Source organism: Megalops cyprinoides, chromosome 18 (genome assembly GCF_013368585.1).
Source record: "Megalops cyprinoides isolate fMegCyp1 chromosome 18, fMegCyp1.pri, whole genome shotgun sequence".
Classification (NCBI taxonomy): Eukaryota; Metazoa; Chordata; class Actinopteri; order Elopiformes; family Megalopidae; genus Megalops; species Megalops cyprinoides.
This window is the reverse complement of record NC_050600.1, coordinates 13,251,899-13,277,753: the sequence shown is the minus strand read 5'-3', so window position 1 is coordinate 13,277,753 and position 25,855 is coordinate 13,251,899. Positions and strand designations below refer to the sequence as shown.

The 25,855-nt window shown below is 37.1% G+C and overlaps 1 protein-coding gene across 1 annotated transcript in view; it reads left to right on the top strand.

Moving 5' to 3' along the window:
• Positions 1 to 12,927: 12,927 nt before the first annotated feature.
• LOC118793233 (zeta-sarcoglycan-like) overlaps positions 12,928 to 25,855 on the top strand; it is a 55,541-nt gene continuing 42,613 nt past the window's right edge. Inside the window, exon 1 of the mRNA XM_036551303.1 lies at positions 12,928 to 13,122. Within this exon, the coding sequence (XP_036407196.1) occupies positions 12,928 to 13,122 (195 nt within the window). The remainder of the gene's footprint in view (positions 13,123 to 25,855) is intronic.

Here is a 25,855-nt window from a genome sequence, read left to right as displayed (position 1 = left end):
TCTGAAAACAGGACAAACACAGGCAGAAACCCCTTCTTATTAAACAGTAGCATGACAATATCAAACTACTTCATGGTATCTGCAGATAAGCCTAAAGAGGGGCACGAGCGGAGCATAGTGGTAAGGAGCAGGGCTTGTAACTGAAAGGTTACTTGTTTGATTCCCTGCCAAGGCATTGCTGCTGTATCCTTGGGCAAGGTAGCCAGAATTGCCTCAGTAAACATCTAGCTTTATAACTTGATAACATGCAAAAATTGTAAACTATGTAAGTCACTCTGGATTAGAGGTTTTGCTGAATGACAATAATGAAATGGAAGAAGCGAAAGTTGTTTTTGCTTTGAGTCTTCTACTGCACTCCCAGAATTCAAGCCCTGAAGTACAATCATGTTTTTATTCTCACTTTACGTGCCAGAGGCCAGAAACAACTGTAGTATTTTTAGTGTTTTCTAAGTTTCCTAGTGTTTTCTGTGTGTTCATTTACATTTACATTTATTCATTTGGCAGATACTTTTATCCAAAGTGACTTATGAGTGAGGTAGAGTACAACACAACACATTTACATTACATGTATTCACATAGTAAACACTGTTTATTATGATGTGGATATTTTTTGGCAAGTAATATCAAGTTCAGATAACATATGCCCATCTACATGTACAGATTTTCATATGATGGGCTTGATCCACAGCAAACCATACTGCGAAACTACCATGTCTCCTAATAGTACTGTTTGTAACATTCATCCCAAGGGATGCTTCCCCACCTGCTACTGTCAGTTCCCAGTCTAACTCTGAGCCCTTGTTAAATTCTGAAGCATTTGACCTGAGAAAGGGCTGAGGCTACAGAGGCCTGAATATTTCACCAAATGCTAATGCACTAGCAACATGATACATAAGCACAGTCCATTACCATGATCATCTAAAGCCACTAAACTATATTGAACTGAATTAATTTTGTGTTCATGTATTAAAATGAATATGGTTACCCTGAATGTTCATGGATCACATCCTGCAAAGTGCTTTAATTATGTTAAAAAGCAGTAAGTAAATAAAGCAGTAAAATGTCATTTAACATCATCAATAGGATCTTCATTATTTAGTCTAGGTTAATGTTTTATTGTTAGGATGTTCATTTCTGCCTCCGAAACCCAACATTTCACAGACTTGATCATTTATCAAAGACTTTTTTTTTTGGTCAATGCAGATTTATGCAAATCAGACACAGATATAGTGTTTATGTCGATTTGTAAGGCCCGTGTTTGAAAAGCTGGGCTCGCTTGGCTCGTCCTCTCTGTTGATCTGGCAGATGTGAGGTTGTTTTCCTGATGAATGTCCCCTCTGAGGGCCGGAATGAAATGCTTTCCCAACTCTCAAGGGGTGGACGTCCGCCAGATCTCCTCTCAGTCGCTTCGATTTTTTGAATCTCTTCGTCTTTTCTGACTCTCTGGTGGTGATGCAAGGATGCTTTTTGTGTGTGTGGTGTGTGTGTGTGTACGTGTGTGTATGTATTTTGGCTCTGCTTTTTTTTATTATTTATTTATTTCCCTAGCAGCAGTCTTCAGTGTTTTGCTCACACTAATGCTTTGTACTCTAGGTTTTCTGTGCAGGGAGTCATGTTGCCATTTCACTGTGTGAACTGCCAGCTGAGAATTGTCTTACAACTGTTGGCACAGGATATCTGTGATGCCGACTTCACAAGATAGCTTTTCTTTTTCCTTTTGTTTTGAACCATGTGGAGCAGGCACTGCTTATGCAGTTGTTCATAAATGCACACAATCAATTTCTTTGGTTTCTATTTCACCCCCACTGGCTGTAGATGTTTGGTGCACGCTGTTAATTTAGCACCACATGGGATGCATCACTCCTCAGGAAAACGTTCCCATTTCAGTGCTAAACGTTTGTTTGTGTACCACCATTGTCAACTAAATAGTCAGATGGCATGAAAACAGTTGCCTGCAAACTATATATAGTTACTTGCAAGTAACTACATATACTTTGCAAGCAACTGTTTTCATATATGTATATATATATTTTTTTTCTTTTCTTTTCCTTTTTTTTGTAAATGGCAGGGATAATCAGGCATATGGATAAAGTTACCCGATTTACTGTCAAGTTCTTAAATTTTAGGTTTCTCTGGATAAGAACACAAGTCAAAACACTTCATGTAAAATTTTTATTTAGCTAATACTAAATTTATAGGGACTGTACTGTACAATATGATATGTAGGGTTACACTTGTTAAAGTAGATTCTCATTTTAAAGCAGCTATTTTCTTTTAGAGTAGATTCTCATTTTAAAGCAGCTATTTTATTTGGCCAAATAGCTGGGTTGCATAAATACATGTACTTTGCTGCTTCACACTGTTCTGTTTAGAGTTGAATTTAATCCCCAGGAATCCTTTTTTTTCTGTCCTGAAATGTAAGTAGATCTAATCAAACATTTGCAAGTACTATTCATGTTTATGGCCTACATGAATAAATGAATCAATACCTGAAAAGGTTATATTTTAAAGCCTGCAACCATACCATATTTAACAGTGAGAAGTGATGTGTGAAATAATTTGTTACTAAATAATTCCACGAACCTACCGCACTATATGATGGGATATAGGAATGTAGGCTCACAGCAGCAACTTTTGAGTAGCTTTAAACTTTGGTGATGCTATTACTGATAAGTTCAACTGAAAAATAGCCAGCAGGTGATTGACAGCTGGCTAGCTTGATATCTTCATGTTAAAAATTGCAAGGCACCACAATAACATATGTAAAATAATAAATAACTCACAGTTGGCGAGTTCATAACCAACCCATTGGTTGGTATAGCTGATGATTTTTATAGATGGTGTAAAATTATATTGTGCATTCAGGCTCTGTTCTCTTAAGAAAAGCATTTTCACATAAGAACCAAGTGAGTGCACTGAAATAGCTATGAAGTACCTGCCCACGTGTTGATGCTGTGTGACAGAAATTTATCTATGGTCATTTACACACCAATTCAGAATGAATGACACCAAAAAGTTCTTTGGATCAACAGAATTTGACTGTGAAACTAACTAATTAATAACTAATTATTTAGAAAATTCTCAGTTGAATGCACAGCTTGCTTCCTGTTATATTAGGCTACTTTGTCATGTGTATCTGAAAAAAAGCTGCATAAACAACTGAAAAATCACAGGCATCACAATGTAGTGTATGACAGGTGCTAAATATAAATAAAGCTTATTATTAATCATATTATTTAATAAATATTGATGTCCAAACTACTATGTGTATATGGGGAATGACACAGGATTTTTTTTAGATTTGTTATTGAATTGGTGCAGATGATAGTGAATTTTATTGTTCTGTATTACTCATGCACAATCACAAATCTAGTTACTCTGGGAACTAAGTCATTCCAGTGTGATTTAATAAGACACATACATAAATTGTGAAAAGCGCTGCAGTTAGATCTCAAGGCTGAAATTAATCTGAATAACTGGATATTTGTCAATAACTGGATACTTGTCAAGAGTTAGAAAATCAAAATCCTTTATAATTTGTAAAAATTTATATCAATTATTAATCAAAAATACTAAGATGATCTTTTGCAGCAAACATTATTTCCTGCTGATTAATTTAATGTAACTGCCCTGCTGTCCCTCTGTTTCAAACAGTTCTTTGCACTAATGAGGAAGATCAGGGGAGGAGAGAATAAACTTTTAAAAATTGTACTTTTTTCCAGATTTGTGTTTAACCCCATAAATCAACAATGCGGGCATTACTATACTGATACAATTTCCAGAGGTCACCTTTTCTGCCAAGCTACTAAAATGATGATAGTGGAGTTTGTCCCAAATCTACTACCAAAAATACCCTCAAGTACAGTATATAGGCTACTGTATTTGTGTGATATTGAGTGAAATATGGACTGAATCACTCGCTCCCATGGACTGGTTCATATGCTTTATAGAAAATGGGCATTTACTCCCGCTTGTGGAAAAAAAAGAGAAGCGCAGCATAAATGAATATTCATTAGCTCATGAATATACTGCCATGAGAAGCAACGGCAGGAGATGTGTGTCGAAATAAACTGGGGCATCTGTAGGTGTGTTACTAATTTTTTTCCAAGTATAGTGACATCACATTGATGCCACCCTGTCTATTCATCTGCAGGGGAAAGGCTGACATTTAGATAATGGGTGAAAAGGCAGACAGAGGAAAGGAACTGCTGGGGACAAATTGGTTGCCCTCTATGCCATTAGGATTGTTTGCTTAATTATATGTGTCTGGACTCAGCTTGATTATTCAGTGTGTAACATCGCTAGAGTCTGGGTACTTTTATTTGGCATTTCACTGGTTTGATACTGACAAGGGAATGTCTCTTCATTTGCTTTCATTGTGGAAGCAATGAGCACACACCTGTCATTGTTTTCAGGTACATATTTTTTTATACGTATTTTCTTTTAAAGAATTGCCTTTAAAGAAGTTTTAAAGTGGCAAGCATTTCTTTGTGTTCCTTTTCCCAATTAGCAGATTCAAGAATGAAAAAAAAACTTCCTAAAACATTGATTGTGAGCATGCACTTCCTGAATGCTGGGCACACCCAACTTTATACCACAACTATAGATACTTCAAGATACTTTAAAATGATGTACACTTAAATATAACAGTTTATAGATTTTTAGATGGAGAAGGTCATTAATCACATTTTGAATACAGATTTGCAGATTTCCCTTCTTGCTATTTACACTATTAAACTGTAATGCGATGAACAGCATATTAAATATTAGATTTTGAGTGCATTGTTACAACAATGTAATATTGTATGAAGCACATGGTATCTGAGCAAGGTGACCTGTTAAATTTTATGGAATTTGATAAATTGTATACATAAATTGTGTGTGTACATGTGTGTATGCATGTGCATGTATTTGTGTGTTACATAGAAATATATGCTGTAGCTTCCTAAATGCTCCTGCACTACAGGGAATGCTACTTAGAAATAGTAGTTTATATGTACATTGTTAATGTACATGTCAGAATCCCACTCAACAAGACAGATTAATAAATCAAGGCCACCTGACTGGTAGATGTACTCAACATTCTTCAAAGAAGTACCCAGGTCAGTCACTTGATTGGTGAAATCAGGAAGACTGTTGCCAGCCAACTGACTTCTCTCTCAGATATCAGCAATCAGGCCTCTTGTGAGGTAATGCATTTCCATACATAAACTGAAGGACATGTGCCGATTATGCCTGTCTGGTACTTGTTGGGTGACAGCTTCATGAAATCCACAAGCTTACTGTAAAGCATTGAACAGTAATTCATGAAAGCTGAACAAATCTGCTTCTTGTGGGGTGACCATTTGAAAAGATTTCGGTACAGGTCTTACCATACTTGCGAACAAGGTAACTTAATATGTTGCAGAGGATAAATGAAAAATAAAAGGACAAATATTGAAAACAGACAGGGCCAGACAGGTGAAAATTTTAGCCATTTAGCAATCTAGTTCATAGGAATATGGATTTTTTCAATGTGTTGATTTACAATAATAACAAACACTATCAAGCATCATACTGACATGTACAGCAACTGTGGGTTCTGGTCAGTGTGGCATTTCAAGTGGAGCCCTTTATTTTTAGAACAAGGAGATGACAGGTTAAATGTCTGTCGTAATATTAATTAAAATGCACATTTGAGCATGTGACATGCTGCTTGTAGTCTGATATTTTTTACTGGCAAAGGTTCCACAAGTTTAGATCAATATTTCAGGCTCGCCATTCACTCTTCATCATGTGACTGTGTCGCTGTGTGCATGGTACTAGAGTTCACAGCTTGGCTGCTAATGGAAATTGGCTGTCATTTTCTGCAGCAGTTGTGCATGGTTCAGAAGACTGCTTATGTCATTACAGATGTGGCTGACATTAAACTGGATGATCCTCTTTGTGTCTGGCACAATTTAAGGACACAGTTTTATTGCTGATTCCACAACATGGTAAATTAACAGAAAAAGCTGCACTTTAATCAAACCCTTATTACATGAACCCATATTACAGCATCAGGTTTCCCTGTGCTGCTCAATATACACTTTTGTGTGATAGATGTACCAAGACACTGCTTCATTACTCACTGGTGTCATAATTGGATGCTTCCATACAAATGAGACTGGGTTTTTAAGCTGCAAATATGTAGCCTTTTAGACAGCATCAGTGTACAGTACATGTGCAATATAGATAAAACAGTGACATAGTATTTAAATTATTTTAAAATATTGTTTTAGTAAAAGTACATATTTTGGGAAATTCTTCAGATAATTCATTTTAGATATAGGCAAATTTCTGCCTATAATACACTGTGTTATTTCAGACCAATAACATTTAAGTAGAGGTTCAAATGATGTATTTACATGGACTGTGGTAAACATTTGCAGTTACCACGGGTGACTGGAATAACATTTTAAGGTAGAGACCCTGTTATTCAGTGAACCTGAAACAGAGCACAGAAGTTGACCTCGTACCATTAAATGAGGTCTGAGTGATTGAAAAGGTCTGGAAATTGTCCTGATGATGAAGCCTGTAGCACTTTGACAATCTGGTGGTGAGTTACTGGATTGTGACAAAGGCAGTCAACAAACACACACGCGCGCGCGCACACACACACACACACACACACACAGCTGTTGTTATACATGTATTTATGTACCTGGCAAAATTAACATGTACAGTTTACACCAGTACAGTTTAAAGTGGTACTTTTATCCTCCTGTCAAATAATTTTACATCAAAATTCCAATCTTATGGAGAAAGTTTTCAGAAGCTGATGTTGGTGTGAAAATAAATCTAAGGGAAAAAGTCAACTAGATCTCAGTGACATATATGCACAGACATTTTAATCTCAACTCATATGTTTTATGTATTTAATCTAGATTTTTATGGGTTTAAACAAGGAATTGCTGCTGATATAGAGGTGTAAAATGTGACTCAACTGAAATCCATGCTTTCCACATAACAAATTGACCCTATGCACATGTATTTCATCTTCTTTCAACATGCAGAAATTTGCCATGCCTTATTTATGAAGTGTACGAAGTGATTGGGACCAAAAGAATAAATTCACCTCAGACGTGATGTTGGTGTATGACTGGGGATTGTGTCAGAGGAAATGAGTTATGGGATGGCATTCCTCATGCCTGTGGGTCATAGAACAATGCCTCACTGTGGAAGCCAGGCTTCAGAGAAACGCCACTGTCCCCTTCTGTACTGGTGCTTGGCTGGAATTTCTTGTCACAATGCTGCTGCATTGATTTCTTGTCTTTCACTTAAGGATTAGAGCTGCAGCCTATTCTCAGAACTGATTAGATCAGAATCCAGCCTGCCATCACCGCCTCTGTCATAATTTGAAATATCTAGGTCACAAGATTAATGCTCAACCCAAGGTCATAAATATATGGATGTGCTTAATTTTGTGAGGGCTATTTCCAAAAAGGATAAACTATCATGAGTAATATTACAGTGCCATGTAGGCATAGTTGATGGCATTTAATATTTACCACATATCCTTAAAGACTTGGTAAAAGTGCATGAACAGTGATCCCTCTCCCAAGCTCAGAATTGAGCCTCTATCTCTAAATGTGCTTGTTTTAAAACTAGTTGGCAAGCAAGCCTTTTGATTTTATGTTAGAACTGAGCGAGGCAGTGATATTTTTTAGACATAATGCTTTTACTGTAATTGAATTGGCTGGAATGCAAGCCCATACTCAGTGCCTTGTCACAACCATTAACATTGTACAAAGTAGCTTGGATGACTCCTGTGTTATCTGTCATTGGTCTTTGGTGAACAAGATGGTGCCATTCTTGTTTATCATTTGATGCTAGCTGGTTGGAGAACTAATGATACCCAATTTAGAGTGGAACAAACAAGGCATTCACTCTCCCATCAATTAGATGGCCAAGAGAGAAACAGGAAATGGAGAGGTCAAGCTAATGTATATTTGTTGGCACTAATAAGTGTCAAACTTGGAGTGTGATGTTTATCATCATTTGCCAGTGTCATAATTGAATAGCAAAGGAAGTTTCTTTGCAGTCTGTTGCTCTCATCTCCGTAACGCATGCATCAATTCAATGTGTGGCGCAGTGAGAGCTCCAGTTGAGTAAATTTGACTTTTTCCAAAATGTTTGAGTCAATAGGACATACCCTGTCAGCGGAGTCTGTACAGAAGCTTCCAGCAGAGTCATCAGGCATTGAGTGCGGACACGCAGACAAGTACAAAGTGTATTAGATTGGCCCATGTGGTCTGTCATGCCAACATTACTCCTGTGGGAAGTAGAGCAACTTTTAAAGTTGGAGGACTGGCTTTCAGTGGATACTTCAGAACATCATTTCCCAGGTCATTGTATGACTTGGAAATGACCTCTATTTTCGAGAGGCATTTCATAGCCTCTGCCATACTCTATCTGGACAGAAGAAAGAGCAGATTGAATGAAACTATGATAGTCTGCTAGCTTCAGTGTGGTACTCTGAACCTTGGCCGAGGCTGTTTGAAAGATCCCAATGCTTGGTGATGAGAACCAAAGGTATTAACAGATGGCTTTCTATGGGAACAATGTTTAGGGACCCATGTGAATAATTTACTCCAATCTTCCTCTTCCCCACTGGCTTTCAAGCAAAGCCCATTCCCTGTGGTGTGTACTCGCAAATTACTTTCTAATTAACTTCTTCGGGAACAAGATCTGGCTTCAGCTCAACCCATACATTAGAATGAAAATAAGCCAGAGTCAGTGTGCTGCCAAGGAAATTTGTAGAAATGCCTAACATACAGAAATCAAATCAGTGCACTTGGGAGAGAAACCCTCAAGTTCCATCCCCTCCATACTTCTCTGGTGTATGGGAAAGCTCTAATTCTGAAATTAGGTTATTTTTGCCCCTTCGTTTCATCTTAAGTGCTGATATGGACAATGTTGTCAGACGGCTAATCGCTCACAGTGTGCTTCACATCTCCTAAGGAGTGTTCTCTTGCCAAGTGAATCCCTTCGATTACCATCTTGTTCATTGCTTGGACGTTCTCTGGCAGATCACAACATTGCACCATCTGAGTGCTGTCATAGTTTGTTTCTCTTTTTGAATTGTGACAGGCATTATTCTGCCAGGCAAAAATACCATTTTATGTTAGGTATTATGAAAATTGAAATCTTTAAACCAGGCAGGCTTAACTCAATTCCATGTTTTGTCATAGCTGACTGTGTTTTCTGATCATTATTAATATACAGAGCTTGTTTATCTGTTTAGGCTAAATGCACTACGACAACAAAACTATAAAAATGAAACGCCATTCTCCCGTCCACACTTACATCTGTTTCCTTCCTCTGAAGAGGGGCTGTGTTTCCATGTGTGAAATGGAACACAGCGGCCTCAGCCATCCTTTATCTATGCTTCAAGAAACATCCCACTACACTATAACACTTGGAAAGTGCTCATATGCTGATGTAAAACACTGTCAGATGAATGTAATAATGATAATAAAAAAAAAAAAAACTGAAGCTAAAATATAAAAGTGTATCTGTTTCAATGCCTGGGAAAGCATCGGCAGCCTGAAACTGAGAGATTTCAGTTTAGAAGTAATGCACAAGGTAATTCACAAACTATCAGTGGCGAGGACACATGGAAAAAGCTACACTAGGAACACATCACAGTGGCAATTTGTGTCTAATGTTTGTGGAAAATGAAAGCCCACTCAAAGATGTCAATTTTAATTAGACCTAAAAACAGTGCAAACCTCTGTCACATTCAAATATATTAACCCTTGTTCTTCATATCTTCATATCTTCATATGTTCTTCAAATACATGAATCTAAATAAGAGTCACATTTTGTTTTAAAGAGACTTCATATTGCAAAAGGGAGTATCAGAGAAAATTGATTGTCTCAATGAGAAGCACCATGTAGTCTCTCTTTGCAAATGAAAAATACCCATTATAATATGGTTTTGACATTCGAAGTTGAGAACTTGTGTTCATCAGAATTTTCTTGTTAAATCAAAGCACACTGCTAGACAACTCCAATCTTCAAATCTTGTATTGGAAAAAGGAATTAATTATCTAAACAGGCTCCAATTGTTTACCTGAGGAGAAAGTTTCAAATGAGTCTATCAAAAGCAGTTCTGTTTTTGAAAATAAAGAGCATTGCCCTATAGGAAGACAGCAGCCAACAGCAGATACTAGTGGGCTTGACTTTACTAATAAATGTGCTAATTTCACAGAATCCCATCCCTTGAATTATAGGCCATCAGAAAAATTAACCAATTAAGGAAATCGCTTGGGTAATCAGCATTTAGGTAGAATATATCATAGAGCCATTCATTCCTCCAGGGACTGAAGTCAACAAATCCATTCCTAATGTCTTTTTATGTAAGGCAGGGTCACAAACCACAGACATAATGTGTTTGTAAGCTCGCTGCGCAGGGGAAAAACAAAACATATGGATTCACCTTTCCAACGAATTGGAATTTGCATACGTAAGTAATTCAACATGAAAGAGGAAGTGTCATGACCAGTCAAGGTAATCTTCCCATTGTTTAGTGGTTAATTGGACATACTACTTGATTCGAACAAACTAGCTTTTGGGAGAATGAAATTGAATGTTACATCAATAATCATCACTTAAATTAGATTAAACTTCAATCATTTCAGACAGCTGCAGTAAGTCAAGTATAAACTAAGTAAACTAATACAACTGGCAATCAGAAAAGATCAAGGATACTGTATATCTAGTCGAGAAAATTAAAAACTGTGTACTGCAGATATAGTGTTTGAGAGACACCAGTCACCTCGGCAGTAACCTCTTCTCCGTAATACTTAAAATATTGCATTCTGATCACAATGTACACAACAGGGAATTGCATTAATTTTATATCCATTATTCTTTCATGCTGGCTTCATTTGTCAGAGATTTTTATTTTAATTACACTCCTCTACCTGACTGTGGTTTATTTCTGTTTGTTACTTAACCGTAATATAGGGATATACAATTTTAAACATTTTCCTGTGCATTTCCTATGAAAAATAAATTGTAATTGATAAGTACTCCGGCCTCACACAATTTACATTAAATTGAGCAATAGAATAAATATGGTAATGTGTTTTAGGCAGAATGACAAGGTGATTGTTTACCACATCAGTAACTGCATAGCAACAGAGAGAAATCTTCAAGATTACCATGGTTGTGAAAAAAGTTAGATATTTCCTTTATGCTTATCAAAATGCTACATGCTACAGTATACTACAGCTGAAAGACAGAAGTTATAGGCACTTAAGGCTGTTTTATTTGGAACTTGCTTTAGGTAAGAGCATCTGCTAAATGGCAAAATACAAACTTAGTAATATATTATGACTTGTTTTGCAAATCTAAACAAAGGAAATGACCAAAGTATTAATAACAATACAATAAGCAGATGAATTTCTACATACGTTTCAAATTCAGAGGAACTGAAAACTTATGCATCTAAATTATTATCAATGCAACTGCACAAGTAATTTTAAGGGAAGACACGGCATCCATCAATGTAGAAATTGATGGGTGTCCAAGAAGAGAAATTCATTGGAGGTTCAAGGTAGGAGATACATGAGGATACATTAGGATACAACAGGTATCATAATACATCTGTCAGGTTTTGCTCTGTACAGGTTTCGCTTTGATTTTTCTCACAATGACCTGTTGAAGACAATTGAAACTACCCCAACACCTACACTTGCACCGAGTTTATGAAAGCATGGGATAACTCTGGTCATTCTCCTTATATTACCAATTTGCCAGATACGTCTTTATCATCTTTAGTGAACAGGAGGGTATCCCTTGTGCTGCGATCTGCTTTGATTTCAGCAACTATAAAAACCAGTTGTACTCCACATTGAGCTCCTGCTCATCTGTGCGGGGATCGTTCCTGTCAGGGTGCTCGTTAGCAAGGTGGAAAACGTTGCGCAGCTACAACCTTTTTTTGCTGCTCATAAAATATTAGCACGGAAACCCACCGCAAGGGCAAGTTTGACATTCTCAACACATGTCCTTCCGCTGTGTACGCAGCAGAGATGCAGGCGTCCAGCCACTTTATACAGGAACACGGCATGCATCAAACAAACAGGCTGTCAGCTCCCCAGCGTCTACATGCATTGTGACGCCACCATTCTTTGAGTCACCCTGTGTGATAATTGTCTTGGAAACTGAGATAAAGCCACATTCCTTGCAAACAGAGCTTTTAATGTGTATTTATATTTATATTCATGTTTTTCATTTTTGTCAGTTGGCAGATGCCCTTATCCAGAGCAATGCACAAAATGTGTATATAGTTAACACTGAAAATAGCATTTGTGTTGTCCTTCTACTCATGTGTCATGTAAAACAATTTCTGTCAGCATAATTCAAGGATTTTTTTTTACTCTAAAGTGTATAGATTTTTAAAATATGTACTTAACATTCTCTGTATAGGCTTGCTTGTTTCAATTGTCATGATTAAAGTTCATACAAGCTCAAACTGATGTTAAAGTTGCAGCAAAATTATATTGGCTCCGTAGCCTTACTCTTAACTAGGAGTGGCGCATGATTGATTGCACTCATGTCAGTTCAATTCCAGAAAGACATGAAGCTACCAGTTCCACAAAAAGACAGAGAGATCCATGTTCTTCACCTCATGCTCACTTATGTCAATTATAACACATGGCTGCTTCAGGTTACAATAACAATGTGTCATGTTGAGACAGTCTATCTCTAACAGAGTGCAACGGTTGTTATATCAAAAAGGTCTGTGAATACAAACCTTGTACACATCTAAATCTACAACTTTGAGTCTCTGATGATCACTAAAGCATAAAGAAAATGATATTCAAAATAGAAATAATGTAGCATTTATGCTATGATTGCTGTCCCTCTCATGTGCTTTCCCTCTCCACTATTTTGCAGATGACACAGGAGCAGTACATTTTGGCTGCACAACCTAACAACCTTCAGAGGCCTGGATGTGCTCCTGTTTACCCTGTGGGAATATATGGCTGGAGGAAAAGATGTTTGTACTTCTTTGTCCTGCTGCTGTTAGTCATAATGATTGTAAATCTGGCATTAACCATATGGATCTTAAAGGTCATGAATTTCACTGTGGTAAGTATTTCTGTTTATACTTGTAAGCAGCATTTGGCACTATGTATGTAACTATAGATAGGTAGATGCCCAATAAATTAGCCTGACGTGACCTGATTGATCTTTTATAACAGTGAATAAGTCTGGTTTTACTTGGTGGATGCCCTCTTTGCCTCTTTACTTGAAATGTAGTAATGTAGTTCGATATCAAACCAGACGATGCGGACATGACCTCTTGCTGTTCCGGGACTTGGTACCTCTGATTTCCTCACAATATCCATATCCTGGGCTGTGATTGCAGGGTGATGTTTGGTTTTGTCCTGGCCTTATAGCTTCTCGCCCACCCCAATGTATAAGTTGTCTGTGGTTGTGAATTCAGTGTCTTTCATCAGGCACCACACGCATCAGGCATCATTTCACACTTATGGAACTACTTACTCAGATTTGTCTGACTTTTACTGTTGTGCTCATACCCATAACAGTCTAGAAGGACTGCATGTAATGCTGACTTTGTCGTGTTTCTGAAATCATCTAGAAGCTTCTTCTCCCCCAACCATTGCAGAAAGCACCGGATAGCCCAGGTCATTTGTTCAGCTGTGCTGACTTCTATGAATCAACTAAATCCCATAATCTTCACTTGACATATCTACATGTCCTTTTTGTCCTGTCTTTTCATTGCTAAGTTCACCGCCAAGCCACTCCTCACAAGTTAGTGGGGACAGAAATCAAAACTATTGCTGTCAAATGTATCCATTTTGGCTGACTGAATACATGTCATCACCATAAAAATTGATGAAACTTGTTTTTAATCTCAGTGAATTGACAGTTTGTTATTGATTGTGAAGTAGGCGATTTTCAATAACACGTAGCTGGAGTGTTCAAGCTGTGCTGTTTGCATGAGCAATAGCATGGCTGAAATGCTAAATTGACCAATTACATTGCGCGGATGGAACTATGTTTTGTAATCATGTTTGCTGTTTTGTACTGTGCATATGTGCTGCTGTGTGCTGTGCTTCTAAATTTGGCTTTATCTAATACTCTGTAGATTTAATGCCAGTTTTTAAGAAACATTAATGTAATGTGTCTACCAAATAAGGTAGAGATATCCAGCAAAATAGATAAATTCTAACAATCCATAATACAAGCAGGTTGGAAAGAGATGATTTTGAAAAGCAGAAATGTCCATACAGCTAGCAGCTCTGTGCAGCTCACTGGTCTTGGTGCAAGACGAAAAAATGTTCTCCAATACAATGTCCCATTTACTCACAGAGATCCCAATTCCAGGCAAAGCAGTCCACTAGAAGCTACGCAACTAGCTGAATCTGATTTGCGATCTAATTCTGCATGTCTTGATTACTGCTTACATTTTTGACCAGGGATTGAATCAGTAAAAGCCTGAATAATAATGTTCAATAAGTTTTGAAACACATTTCAGCACAACTTTGTTCATTTTAATTTGATGAAGCATCGGGACAGTTTCTTATATTGAGTCACATCACTTTTTCAGACTGCTCTCTCTAGTCCACCAGTGAAAATGAAATGTGTCCTCCTCTCCAACAGCCATACTTTCATGTATGAGACAGGAACTATGTGTGTCATACCTGATTTTTACATGCTGCTGTGATCTTTGTTTTCTCAAGATAATTGATCATAGCAATGGCCTGAAAAGCTGTACTTTTGACCTCCAGTTGGTAACACTAATGTCTATGACTAGGCATTGAAGAATCCTAAAAACATTTCTTAATAAATTAACAAATTTGTGTTCAAAAGCAAGTCTACGAGAGTTAGAATTCTAGACGTAAGAGTTTAAAAAAAAGTGGTCAGAGAATAAGAACAAAGGTAGAGACACCCATCTTTGAAGAACAAAGCAAGTGCTTTTGCCAAAGGCCTGTCATCATTTATTAAATCTTTTCTTTTAAATGTGAAACTGCATGTGTTTAAGCACACAAACAAATCAGAGTCCCTGTATTTATAGAACATATGTACAAAGAGGCTGTGGTGTTGATTTATAGCTGAAAATGACTTCCATTTTATTATTATGACTGAGGATCACCTGGAAAATAAAATCTAGTGGTGAGATAATCTCAGCATAATGAATGCAGTCGTGCCTCTTAGTTTGTACTGCACACATTTACATTTTATTCAAGTAGGCTTTAAGCTGTTCAAACAAGATGGAAAACATTGGCGTGGCAGTAATCCATATTTCAGTGTTGTTCAATGTCGTGGTAACATTACATTAGCCCACACTTTACAGTACATATGCTCACCACAACAGATTCTCACTGTAGTCAAGCATATCTTTTACTTGTAAACACCAGAAAAATCTCTTGAACGTTTATTCAAGGGATAAGTTTACATTCTGTTGTTACACAGACAATGCAATTCCCTGTTGTTCCCCTTTAGCTGGAAGAATTGCTGCCTCTGTGTGAGAGTAAAGTGGTCTTAGACGAACTGCTCAGCTGAATGAATCTTCAATGTTTGGGCTTTGTTTGAGCTGGAGAGTGAAGTCACTGGGCTTATGATGACATCAGTGAGTGTGAACACATTCACTGTGGCTGGCGGTGGAGCCTCTGGAGAATGGTCTCCATGTTAGTGGAATTTTCCCTGCTACTGGTTATCTCAACATATTTGTGTCCATGTACATTTTAGGTGGTTTAATTCAGACACAGTTAAATTCAAAACCACATTTTAATATTTGTTCATGCAGAAAGAGGGATTTGAAATGCTGAGAGGCTTTCCTGCTACACAAATCTTTTGAAAATGAAATCTGTTCTGTGAAGAATGTCCCCACCTACATGATTTCTAGTCTGTACTGTTTTTCACACATTCCGATATGTCACTATCACAAGCTTTCTTTGTATCATTTACAACGAGCATAAATGTATGCCTTTTGTAGTGATCTGTTTATTATTACTAAACATCTATCAAAGAATAACTTATTGCTAAAAACCTACCCTAACCAGCAAAATGAAGATCAAAGTCAAAACTATCATCAGTATTGCTTACGTAACCAATCCAATTCACAGCTGCGGAGCTAACATGTTGTGGGTGAAAATATTGATGTAATCTTGTGTTAATATTAACTGTATTTTGTAAATATAGCAGTGGATCCACAATTATTTAAGCCTGAAATGCACTGATCAACAGTATAATTCATCACAAAGTTATATATCAAAGCTTGCCATTGATTATGATTTCTAGGGACATTTGAGTATAGTATTTTAAAGTAAAGGTTGGATCGCAGTCCTACATCACACCGTTGCCACAGATGTTCGATCTTTGACATGGGCAGAAGCAGGGGTTATGGCATATATTGGAAACAGCATGGATATGTAGTCTCAGTGATTTATGTTGTACAATTTATGTTGCAGTTTGATTTTTGTATTTTTATGTTGCATAATGAAAGCAGGACCTTCATTATTATGCAACCACCCTAGCTGCAAGGTTTTGTGAGTCCCATCCTTCAATATTGACCACAGTTCAAAAGATTGTGCATACATATAACCAATGATAAATTACATAAAAACAAATCACCCAAAGACACTACCATGGATGTGACAGTAGGTAGCATTTTGGTAAAGTGTATAACTTTGAACAGTATCACTCCAGCATCTCTGCACGGATTAAACATGCGGACAGAACTGGAGGTATAAGTTGGAGGGTAACTATTACCCTCAATCTCCAGGTACATTATGCTCCTGACAACAGATTTAAAGTGAATTTTCTCACCTCCAATGCTAACCCTATCCATTTAGTAAAATTCAGAAATAGTTTCCAAGAGTAGAAAGTGCCTATAACAACCATGAATGAATGTGACTTTGAGCTTCCAAGAAATATTAGTTAAGAAAATTGCTGGAAATTTATGGAGGGGTGAAGTTCTGATATGACAAAAACAGGCAGCATAAGTAGAGCGAGGCTTTTGCAAATAAAGTTTAATAACAGTTCAAAATGAGAAGAGAGTTTTCCTTACACAAATATTAAAAGTTCAATGAACCAGTTCCATCTGTAACTATCAAAATCCCACTTCCTTTCTGAATAAGCTGTTCATGTCATCCTCTCTCCAGCCCATATCCACTTTTTTCCCTGTTTATGATGTTTAAATGGGCAATCAACAGATCAACAGACTTGTCGTAATGACAGGTGTGATCTGTAGTCGTACCCCTATACCCACATTAAACAGCCATCTTCTATGCTCCCCAATAGATACATAACTTATATTCTGAATAAAAAGTAGATAGATAGATACTTTATTCATCCCCTTGGGGAAATTCAGGAAGTAGTGTCAGTCTCTGAAATATGTCAGCATCTGCCAACTTAACATTAACAGAGAGCTGAAGGAACTGCTGGTTATTTAGAACATGTATAAATAAAGACGCAGTTGTTGATCCCGCCTTTAATATCCCTTTATTGTCAATGACTGTTAATATAAACTGGCAGTATTAGTACAGCTGTGGCCTCATGTTAGTTTAAATCTTCTAGTCATCTGTGTGAGTTCTGTTCCTTGTACACGTGCAGGAAGCATCCCCCACCCAATAATATGAATGCATGTGAACAAACACACAGTCACATCGATGCACATGAAAGAAGCCAATGTACATCACTGGGGGGGCCCAGAGAGTGCTTTGCTGTTGGGACCCATCCCATTAGGCATAGCCCTGCATGTAGCTACCCTAAAATCAGCAAAGAGAAAACTGTGTAACCTTTACATGTTGTCTCATCTCACAACCAGTTAGGATCAACAGTGATTTTTTTCTATATATATTCGTCAATACTAAATTCAAATATTTCAGGTTTCATATGGCAGCAGAATGTTATTTTTTCCTCTTTTTGAGGGAATATAAGGACTCCTGGAGTATAGAAATGGAATTGCTGTGCTGCTATCATAATTATCACTATATGTGGATGCTGCAAATTCTCTGAAAGGATGGCCGATTCTGCCGAGTCCTGCCACTCTGAGAGCGTTCATGGCAGCTGCAGCTGTCAGCTCAGCATGATCTCCAGTCACTCTGTATCTGACAGCCCCTCCTTTCTGACACTCAGTGTCATGTTTGCACATAGAAATCCTAGAAATTCAGTCTCAGCCTAAGCACCCCTGAATCTGTCAGGAACACGGCTGTATGTAAAAAATGCAAGTGGAGTCTGGTGTAAAGATCTGGCATTACCAGTGCGTCATTTTTTACACATGCGTTACCAATACCACATGAAAAAGCTTTATGATCAAAGAATGACATAGTCCATATTAGGGTTTGCTGCATGGAGTGTGTTTATACATGTTTTTAAAGGCATGCTGTGCTTCTGGTTATACACTCTTAACTCAGGACCTTCACTCTACCCCTTTCCCTAAGTGAATGTGTTGTGTTTGCTGAACTGTAAATGCTGAAAGAATTCTAGTATCAGAATTAAAAGCACAGTGAGGTATCACTGCAGTAATGAATAATACATAATACAGTCTAATATAAGTATTTTTTTTAAGTATAACCAGTCTAACATACTGGTTATACTTAAAAAATATGATATTGTTGCTTTTATGTCAATGCAGCAAATGATCTCAAATCTTGCGGTATGACATATTGAGTGTTAAGGATGCAAATGTAAACAGTAATGACAAAATGTTATTGGGAAAACACAGGGCAGCATCCTTCAAACAGTATGCGTCAATGATTACTCCGTAATAATACAGCAGTGGCATAGTAGTTTATGTAGCTGCTAGCTAAACTAAATTATTTCATGATTCATAAGGCTTGGCTCATGACTTTGCTAACTACATTTTTTGTCATGATGAAATACCTAAACTTTTTCAAAAGAGTACAGATACAGCTTTGAACTGTTATTTGGTAATTAACATTAATTCATCACACTGCTTACCTGGAGGTTTCCATATTAAAGAGGACAACAGTTCATCTGGAAGGCCTTTTGTTCCTTGTGATGGGTACAGAGTGTGAGACAATATGTAAATAGTAAAACTTTAGTCAAGACGGTAATAATAATTACACTAATTACAACAGCATGTTTGCACTAGGGTTCATTTTGACCTCTTTGAAGTAAGTGCCATTTTTCCTCACTGAATATTGATTCGTAATGTGCTGTTCATGTTTGTGCCTTGGTTATGTGAGCTGAATATATGATTTATTTGGTAAAATATAAGTCATTATATTGGTGTTATTCTTCAAAAATTGCTCACAGTGCCAACATCTGTGTCAAGAGTATTCACTGTGAAAAGATGTTTATAATTCTCCTGCTGCAGTTAACAATAAGATACAGATGGAAGATTAATAATGAATTAAATAGATGTAGGATATAGCAATTTAGCCATTGACGGGAATGACAGCTCATTGTATTGATAAATAAAGGCTCAGTGCAGGCAATGGAAAAACATGTTTGACAATATGGCATGCATAACGCCTCAGCTGTTAAGAATGACATTGTTCTTTGTGGACTAGGGAGAGCAGTTGTCTTGATAGCAGGGAAGATGGATAAGTAGGCCGATCTGTTATGTATACTGTAGACATACAGAATATCTTCTCGTTAGTCACCTTTGCTCACACATTTACTTGTTTACATACTGCTAAACTCATTAAGACATTTATGTTTATGTTGGTTTATTAGGATCTGATCATTTGTCAGGTAAGACACTCTAGAGGCTGTTGAAATACAGTAATTATAGCAGTTGATGTGATATTTTGATACCATACAACAATAAAACAATAATTTTAACAAGAAGTAAGTATAAGCAGTATCTCCTGCCTCATGCAGTCAGAAAATTATTGAGTAATGATTCATTAGATCCATTATATGCAGTTGATACATATCATTGGGACACTACATTTGTTTCTTTTTCTGAAATGCACGAAGGAGATCTGTGGTTTTTTAATATAAAATATGTAATAACCTTGCTGATTATAACTTATGCTGGCTCCAGGCATGGCAGTCAGTGGAGTAGGTTTTAGTGAGAAAGTAAGTTTTCTTTCACATTTCAGGCATACCACTGCTATTTCGATAGGTATCCAGGCTTAAAGTCTCAAGCTATGATTTGTCAAGTAGGAAATGGCCTGTGAGACACAACTAAGAATTCCACAGAACAAAACTGTGGATGAATGCAATGTCACAATGAATAAAAGTGCAGTACATTTAATCATAAACCCAATAAAAGGCAAAACAATTCCACCTTCAAAATCAACAGTTGGGTGGTGGTGGTGGAGTGTTTATGGCACAGCAGAGTGAGTAGTTAGTTAAAATATGTTATCAGTAATCTTTAAAAATAGAGAGAGGGCTCATCTTAGTGTAGTTGTTCATTTTCAGCTCTTGTGTATGGGGGAGGTTTAGCACCCAGCACTGCTTTTTAAAGATTTTTTTTAGGAAGCAGATAGGCAGTTGTTTATGCCTCATCTTACCTAATCAATGCGGAGCTGAGTGTGTTGGTGCGTAGGCTGTGCTTCACGTTCTGGTGAGTTACAGTTGTGGGGTTGAATCATTTCACCTTTGTTCATCACAAGCAGAATGAGTTCCAGCACTCCCTCTCAGATGCCATTCCATGACCAAACCCTCCCCCAGGTTGTTACTGAAGTGTAAAAACTTCATCTCAGGGATATACGATACACGCTCACATAAGAGATGGTGTTACTGTGTTCTTTTTGCTAACACTCCAGCTACAGTATGCAGGTAGCAGAACACTCAGTTTGATGTAACAAAGAGGTACTGGAAAATGACAATTCTTCGTCCTAGGATCTGATGAGAAAAGAAACCTTTGAAGTGTGTGTACGTATTGAAATACATTTAATAAGGTTGAAATAAAAGAAAAATATTCACATATATAATCAAATGTCAAGAGCCTAGCCACTTTCCCATAGATAGATATGTTTTTAAACTGGAAAAAAAAACATACTTTACGATTCCAGTAGCACCACTACACTGCAAATCAAATCTAATGTAAGATGTTCCCTGACCTTACAAATCACCTAAATGAAGTGCAACAAAACTATCTGAAGGGTAGAGAACTGTTCCTTTGATTTCTCAGTGTTTGCTTGCTGTATTGCACCTCACTGATTTTACGCTCTCATGTGAATGGGAAGTGAATTAATACTTGATTGCATGCTCTCCTGCAACCACTCAGTCATTTTTGTCATATGAGTATGAGCCACAAAAGTGCATTCAGTTGGCTTAGCCTCAAGCATTAAGCAATGTGTAATTTTACAGGGATGTCAGGATGAGATGTGAATTACTACTTGATTATAGACTGTCCTGAATCAGCTCAGTCATTTTTATCATGTGTGTATGAGCCACAAAATTTCATTCAGCTGGCTGTGCTTCAAGCATTAAGTCGTGTATTTTTACAGGGGTGTCGGAGTTTCATTATACCCCACCTCAGGGCATTAACACAAGTAGTGATACATTTATTTTTATTTAATTATGAGCTCCTATAGTTCCTGCACTGAAAGACCTATTGACTTTGGTGGTGCACAATGGGTCTTAGGTGCTTTCACATATGGCCTGTGTCAGAGTTCATTTTAAAACTTTTTTTCTTTTTGGTTTTCACCACAAAAAATGTGATGTGATGTAGTTTTGTACACATTGTGTAAAAATTCCTGTTAACAAACCACGTTAGGAACAATCTGATGAACCTCCCATGGAACCATGGTGAGCTTAGCAAACACAATAATGGAGAATCCCGCTGTGTGTCGTTGTGTCTCTCTTGATGGATGGTTTTGTGCTTTGTCTGTGCTTTCTTGATTAACAATTAAGTGCTACATGAATGTGCTAAATAATCTAAATCTTATTTCCTTTTATTTCTCAATGGGTTTCATACCCTTGCCTGCACCTTCAAAGCTCCTCCAACCTCTGTAAATGAAAAAGTGTCATTTATGCAGTGATTGAACTCAGTCTTATGATTGAACTGCTTTAATGTAACATGATGAAAAATAATGGCACCACATGGGATACAATGCAAGGAATTAATTTCCAATTAATTATTACTTCACATACAACAACCTTCTCACATATGTATATTACATCGCCACCCATTGTTCACTTCCTAAAAAAGTACAGTAATTGGTTTCAAGCCAGCAAATTTTTTGAGGAATGTGTCCTATTATAGTTTGTTTGCAGTGGATCCAGCTCCACACCATATAAGCAAACTCTTGTTGTTTCCTTGTTGTGCACTCCAGTGCTAAACCTGCTTTTTCACCTGCCAAAGTGAAACTAAAGTGTTTATTCAAACACATCTAGCATGCAGTTATAGATACATCCAAAATACAATTATGAATCTTGAATATTAATAATGCACTGGAAAATGTTTTTTTTTTTTTTTCCTAAGAAAACATGTGACACCATGTGAAAATGCTTTATAAATAAATATTATAGTGATTCTACCTATGTTCATGGAAAAAAACAACAGATGTAAATATTACCCGTGTGTACTGCAATGGTATTGAATGTTAATGTTTCAGAATAAAAGTAGAATAGAATTAGATAATTAGAATAATCTAGCTGGATATGTGGGATGCTTAGTAGCTGTGATTACAATAGGTGAATAAGAGGGGCTTCTAAGTAGCTCAGTGGTTAAGGCACTCATTTTGAACACAAGCTGAGCTCTACAGTTCAGTCGCAACCATATCGTCTGCCGATGACAAGCAGAAACCCACAGCAGTGGAAAAAATTGGCTTCATTCCACCAGCGACAGGAGTGGGTAGGTCAGCCAGGGTTTCCTCATCTCACTGCGCTCGGGCACCCTGTGATTCGTCAGACATTTGTAAGTTGCCAGGATGACTTCAGAGGAATAACACCTCTCTTCCAATGAGAACCCACACTGCGTGGTATGAAAAAGCGCAATTGGCTACATTCGAATGTATCGGAGGACTACACTCATTGCACCTCAGTACTCCAGTGACTCAAACCTAGTCTACAATTGGTGATTTGAACGTACTGAAGGATAATTAAATTCAAGGTAATGTAGGATTATGTCATTTTTCACAGGAAACGAGAATTTAACCACATCCAAGATGTTGTACGGATGCTGGGTAGCAAAAAATAGCATGCTGTAGAAATGAATATAATGCACATTGTGGTAATTCCCCCAAAAGAAAAATAAGAATGACAAAGGAACGAAGTTATTTATTCAGTTGTTAAAATATTGGGATTTTCTAAAGAAAATGTGGTATTTTTCAGTCTGGTTAGTGTAGCAAATTAAGTAAACCTAATTCCTTCTTGCATCATGCATAAAATGAGTATAATGTTAAACAGTACACAAGGACAATGAATTTGCTTAAATCCTGGAGGTGAGTAATGTCAATCTATGAGTGAAACCACACCCCAAGCACTTATCTCTGAAATGTCACCTTGCCCACGCAAAGTCAGAATACATATATGTCATTGCAAAGCACACAATTTACTGAAAAAGAATGTACACTTCACACACAGATCCCAAGTCAGAATCAGACCCTTTATATCCTAGGACTACCAAAAGCGGAGTTGGTAAAATACCTCTTGGAAACTAACAGTATGAATATTAAGTGCACGTATCAGATATGACCTAGTCCGCTGGAAACAATTGGTTGAATCTGTTAATGAAGTGAAGGAAAGGGGAAGTTATATCAAGGCTAACAAAAACAGACAGAAGATCAAAAGTTTTAGTAACTGATGAACAGAACAACCATGGGAGTAGAACACAAGAGGAGGAGGACCTGCTCTTGTCCCTGGAACCTCAACAGCTGTCACACTGGCATCCCTTTCTTTATGTAATTAATTCAGAGCTAATCAGTGTACATTACACACTCAGGATGGTAAGCACCTGTGTATATATTTTGAAGCGCCAGTTTAGGCCTTGCTTTCCAATATATTTTCACCAGCATTGTAACCCGTGTGCACTTTATTATGTTGTATAGTAAAGTAAAATTTAAAATGGCAAAAGAAAATGCAACACAATGTTATATGTATTATATTGTAGACACAAGGTTAAATAAAATAATATGCTATGTTCATACTCACGTGTTGAAGGTTTAAAGCTAAAATCAACCTCAAGGGATCTCATTTATAAAGGTGTTTTCACAGAAATCGTGGTGGCTCCCTTCCCACTGAAGGATATTCCTTAGGACTCTCAACCCCAAGTGCTAGTATCTTACTTAAACAACTGAACACAGTGCCCTAGATCCAGGATCACATTTTTCTGTTAATCTTTGCAAAAAGAAAGGATGGGAAGGCTTTGAAAAACCTTTATTACAAGTTTATTATAACTGATTTTTTAGAAGCACTGGTTGCAAGCAGAGGTGCTAAAGAGGAAAAAAATGAAACACACACACGAACACACATTGTTTCACTGACTGTCCAATCGTATCCAAAGGGTAATGTTGCTTCTAATATATCTCACAAGCAATATTTGAATCAAAATTAAATTTGATTGCAGATTTGATAGCATTTTTTTCATTAACATGTAATCTGATCAACATAAATATGAAAACCTGAAAGATTCTATTGGGCCATAACTAACAAGATTAGGAAACACAGCCCTCTAACATCTATTGATTCCCCGCCAGATATTTATAGTCTGTTAAACCCATTACTGCCCAGACTTGCAGTTGTTATAATACTAACCATCAATACTAGAATTTGGTCATATAGGCCAGGAGACAAAGGCCCAATGTTTTTGAGACAGACACCAGCGATGGGCTCTGTCATAACATTTAGATTTTGAATCATTGCTATCATACTTAATAATATGGAAACTAATAATAAGAGTGAACAGCAGTACACAGAAGTGTGTATTCTACCATTCAGCATCATACTGTTGTTTGTTGTCACTTCTCGTCTTGACGAGGAGTGTGTCACAGCCGGTTGAGTTAGCTAGCGGTACTTTCTTTATCTTTGTTGTGTTCATTGCCAGCTGCCTGACAGTGCTGAAGCTGACCTGTATTCTGACTTGCCGAAGTCATTAATAGATGTAAGCGGTTTTGCAGTTCATGGTGGTGTGGTGAATATTCATGAATAATTCAAATATTCATGCTTACGTGATGTATTATAAAGAATCGTATATCACTGTCTTCTACAAGGTCCTATATTGCTGCATTTTAAACACTCACTACACCAAATTAAAATAAATTATTCTTGACCATTAATTTATTGAATAGTAACCTAAATAAATGGGTAATTTTGCTTGATTTCAAGGAAACCACAATATGAAAAAAGATAATAGCAGTAACAGTAAAAATAATAATAGTTATGTTGACACCTTTAAAATTTGTGTTGTTATATTAAAGAAATAAATACATATTTACATATATAAATGTACCTTGTCAGAACTATACAATGTCTTCAGCATTTCCTCTTTCACAGTTTGTCTTGGCTATTATGGAATGAAGAAGAGTATTTTAAAACTGCATTTGGTATTTTAATGGATAAGGAGCCATGCTGCTATAAGTATTCTAAGCGGTATTCAGTGTACTAATGACTGGCTAGTCACTGTCAGATAGACACTGTACTAACACAAACATGTCCATTCACCACAGACAGGGGTAGATTTGATATCAGGCTTCAGTGTCAATCTTTCAATACCCTCTGGGCTTTGTCAAATGCTGTCATTCAAACAGCCAACAGCCACCCTCTGTCATGGTTAACAATGGCCGGGACACAGAGATAGGAATGTGTTAGTTTTAGTCTACAGTTTCTCTGTTAGAAAATATCAATCATATTCTTCTTATACTCTTAGGTTAATGCTTTGCTGTCCACAATGTTTTGCTGCTGTTTTAATTATATGGGTTTGTACACA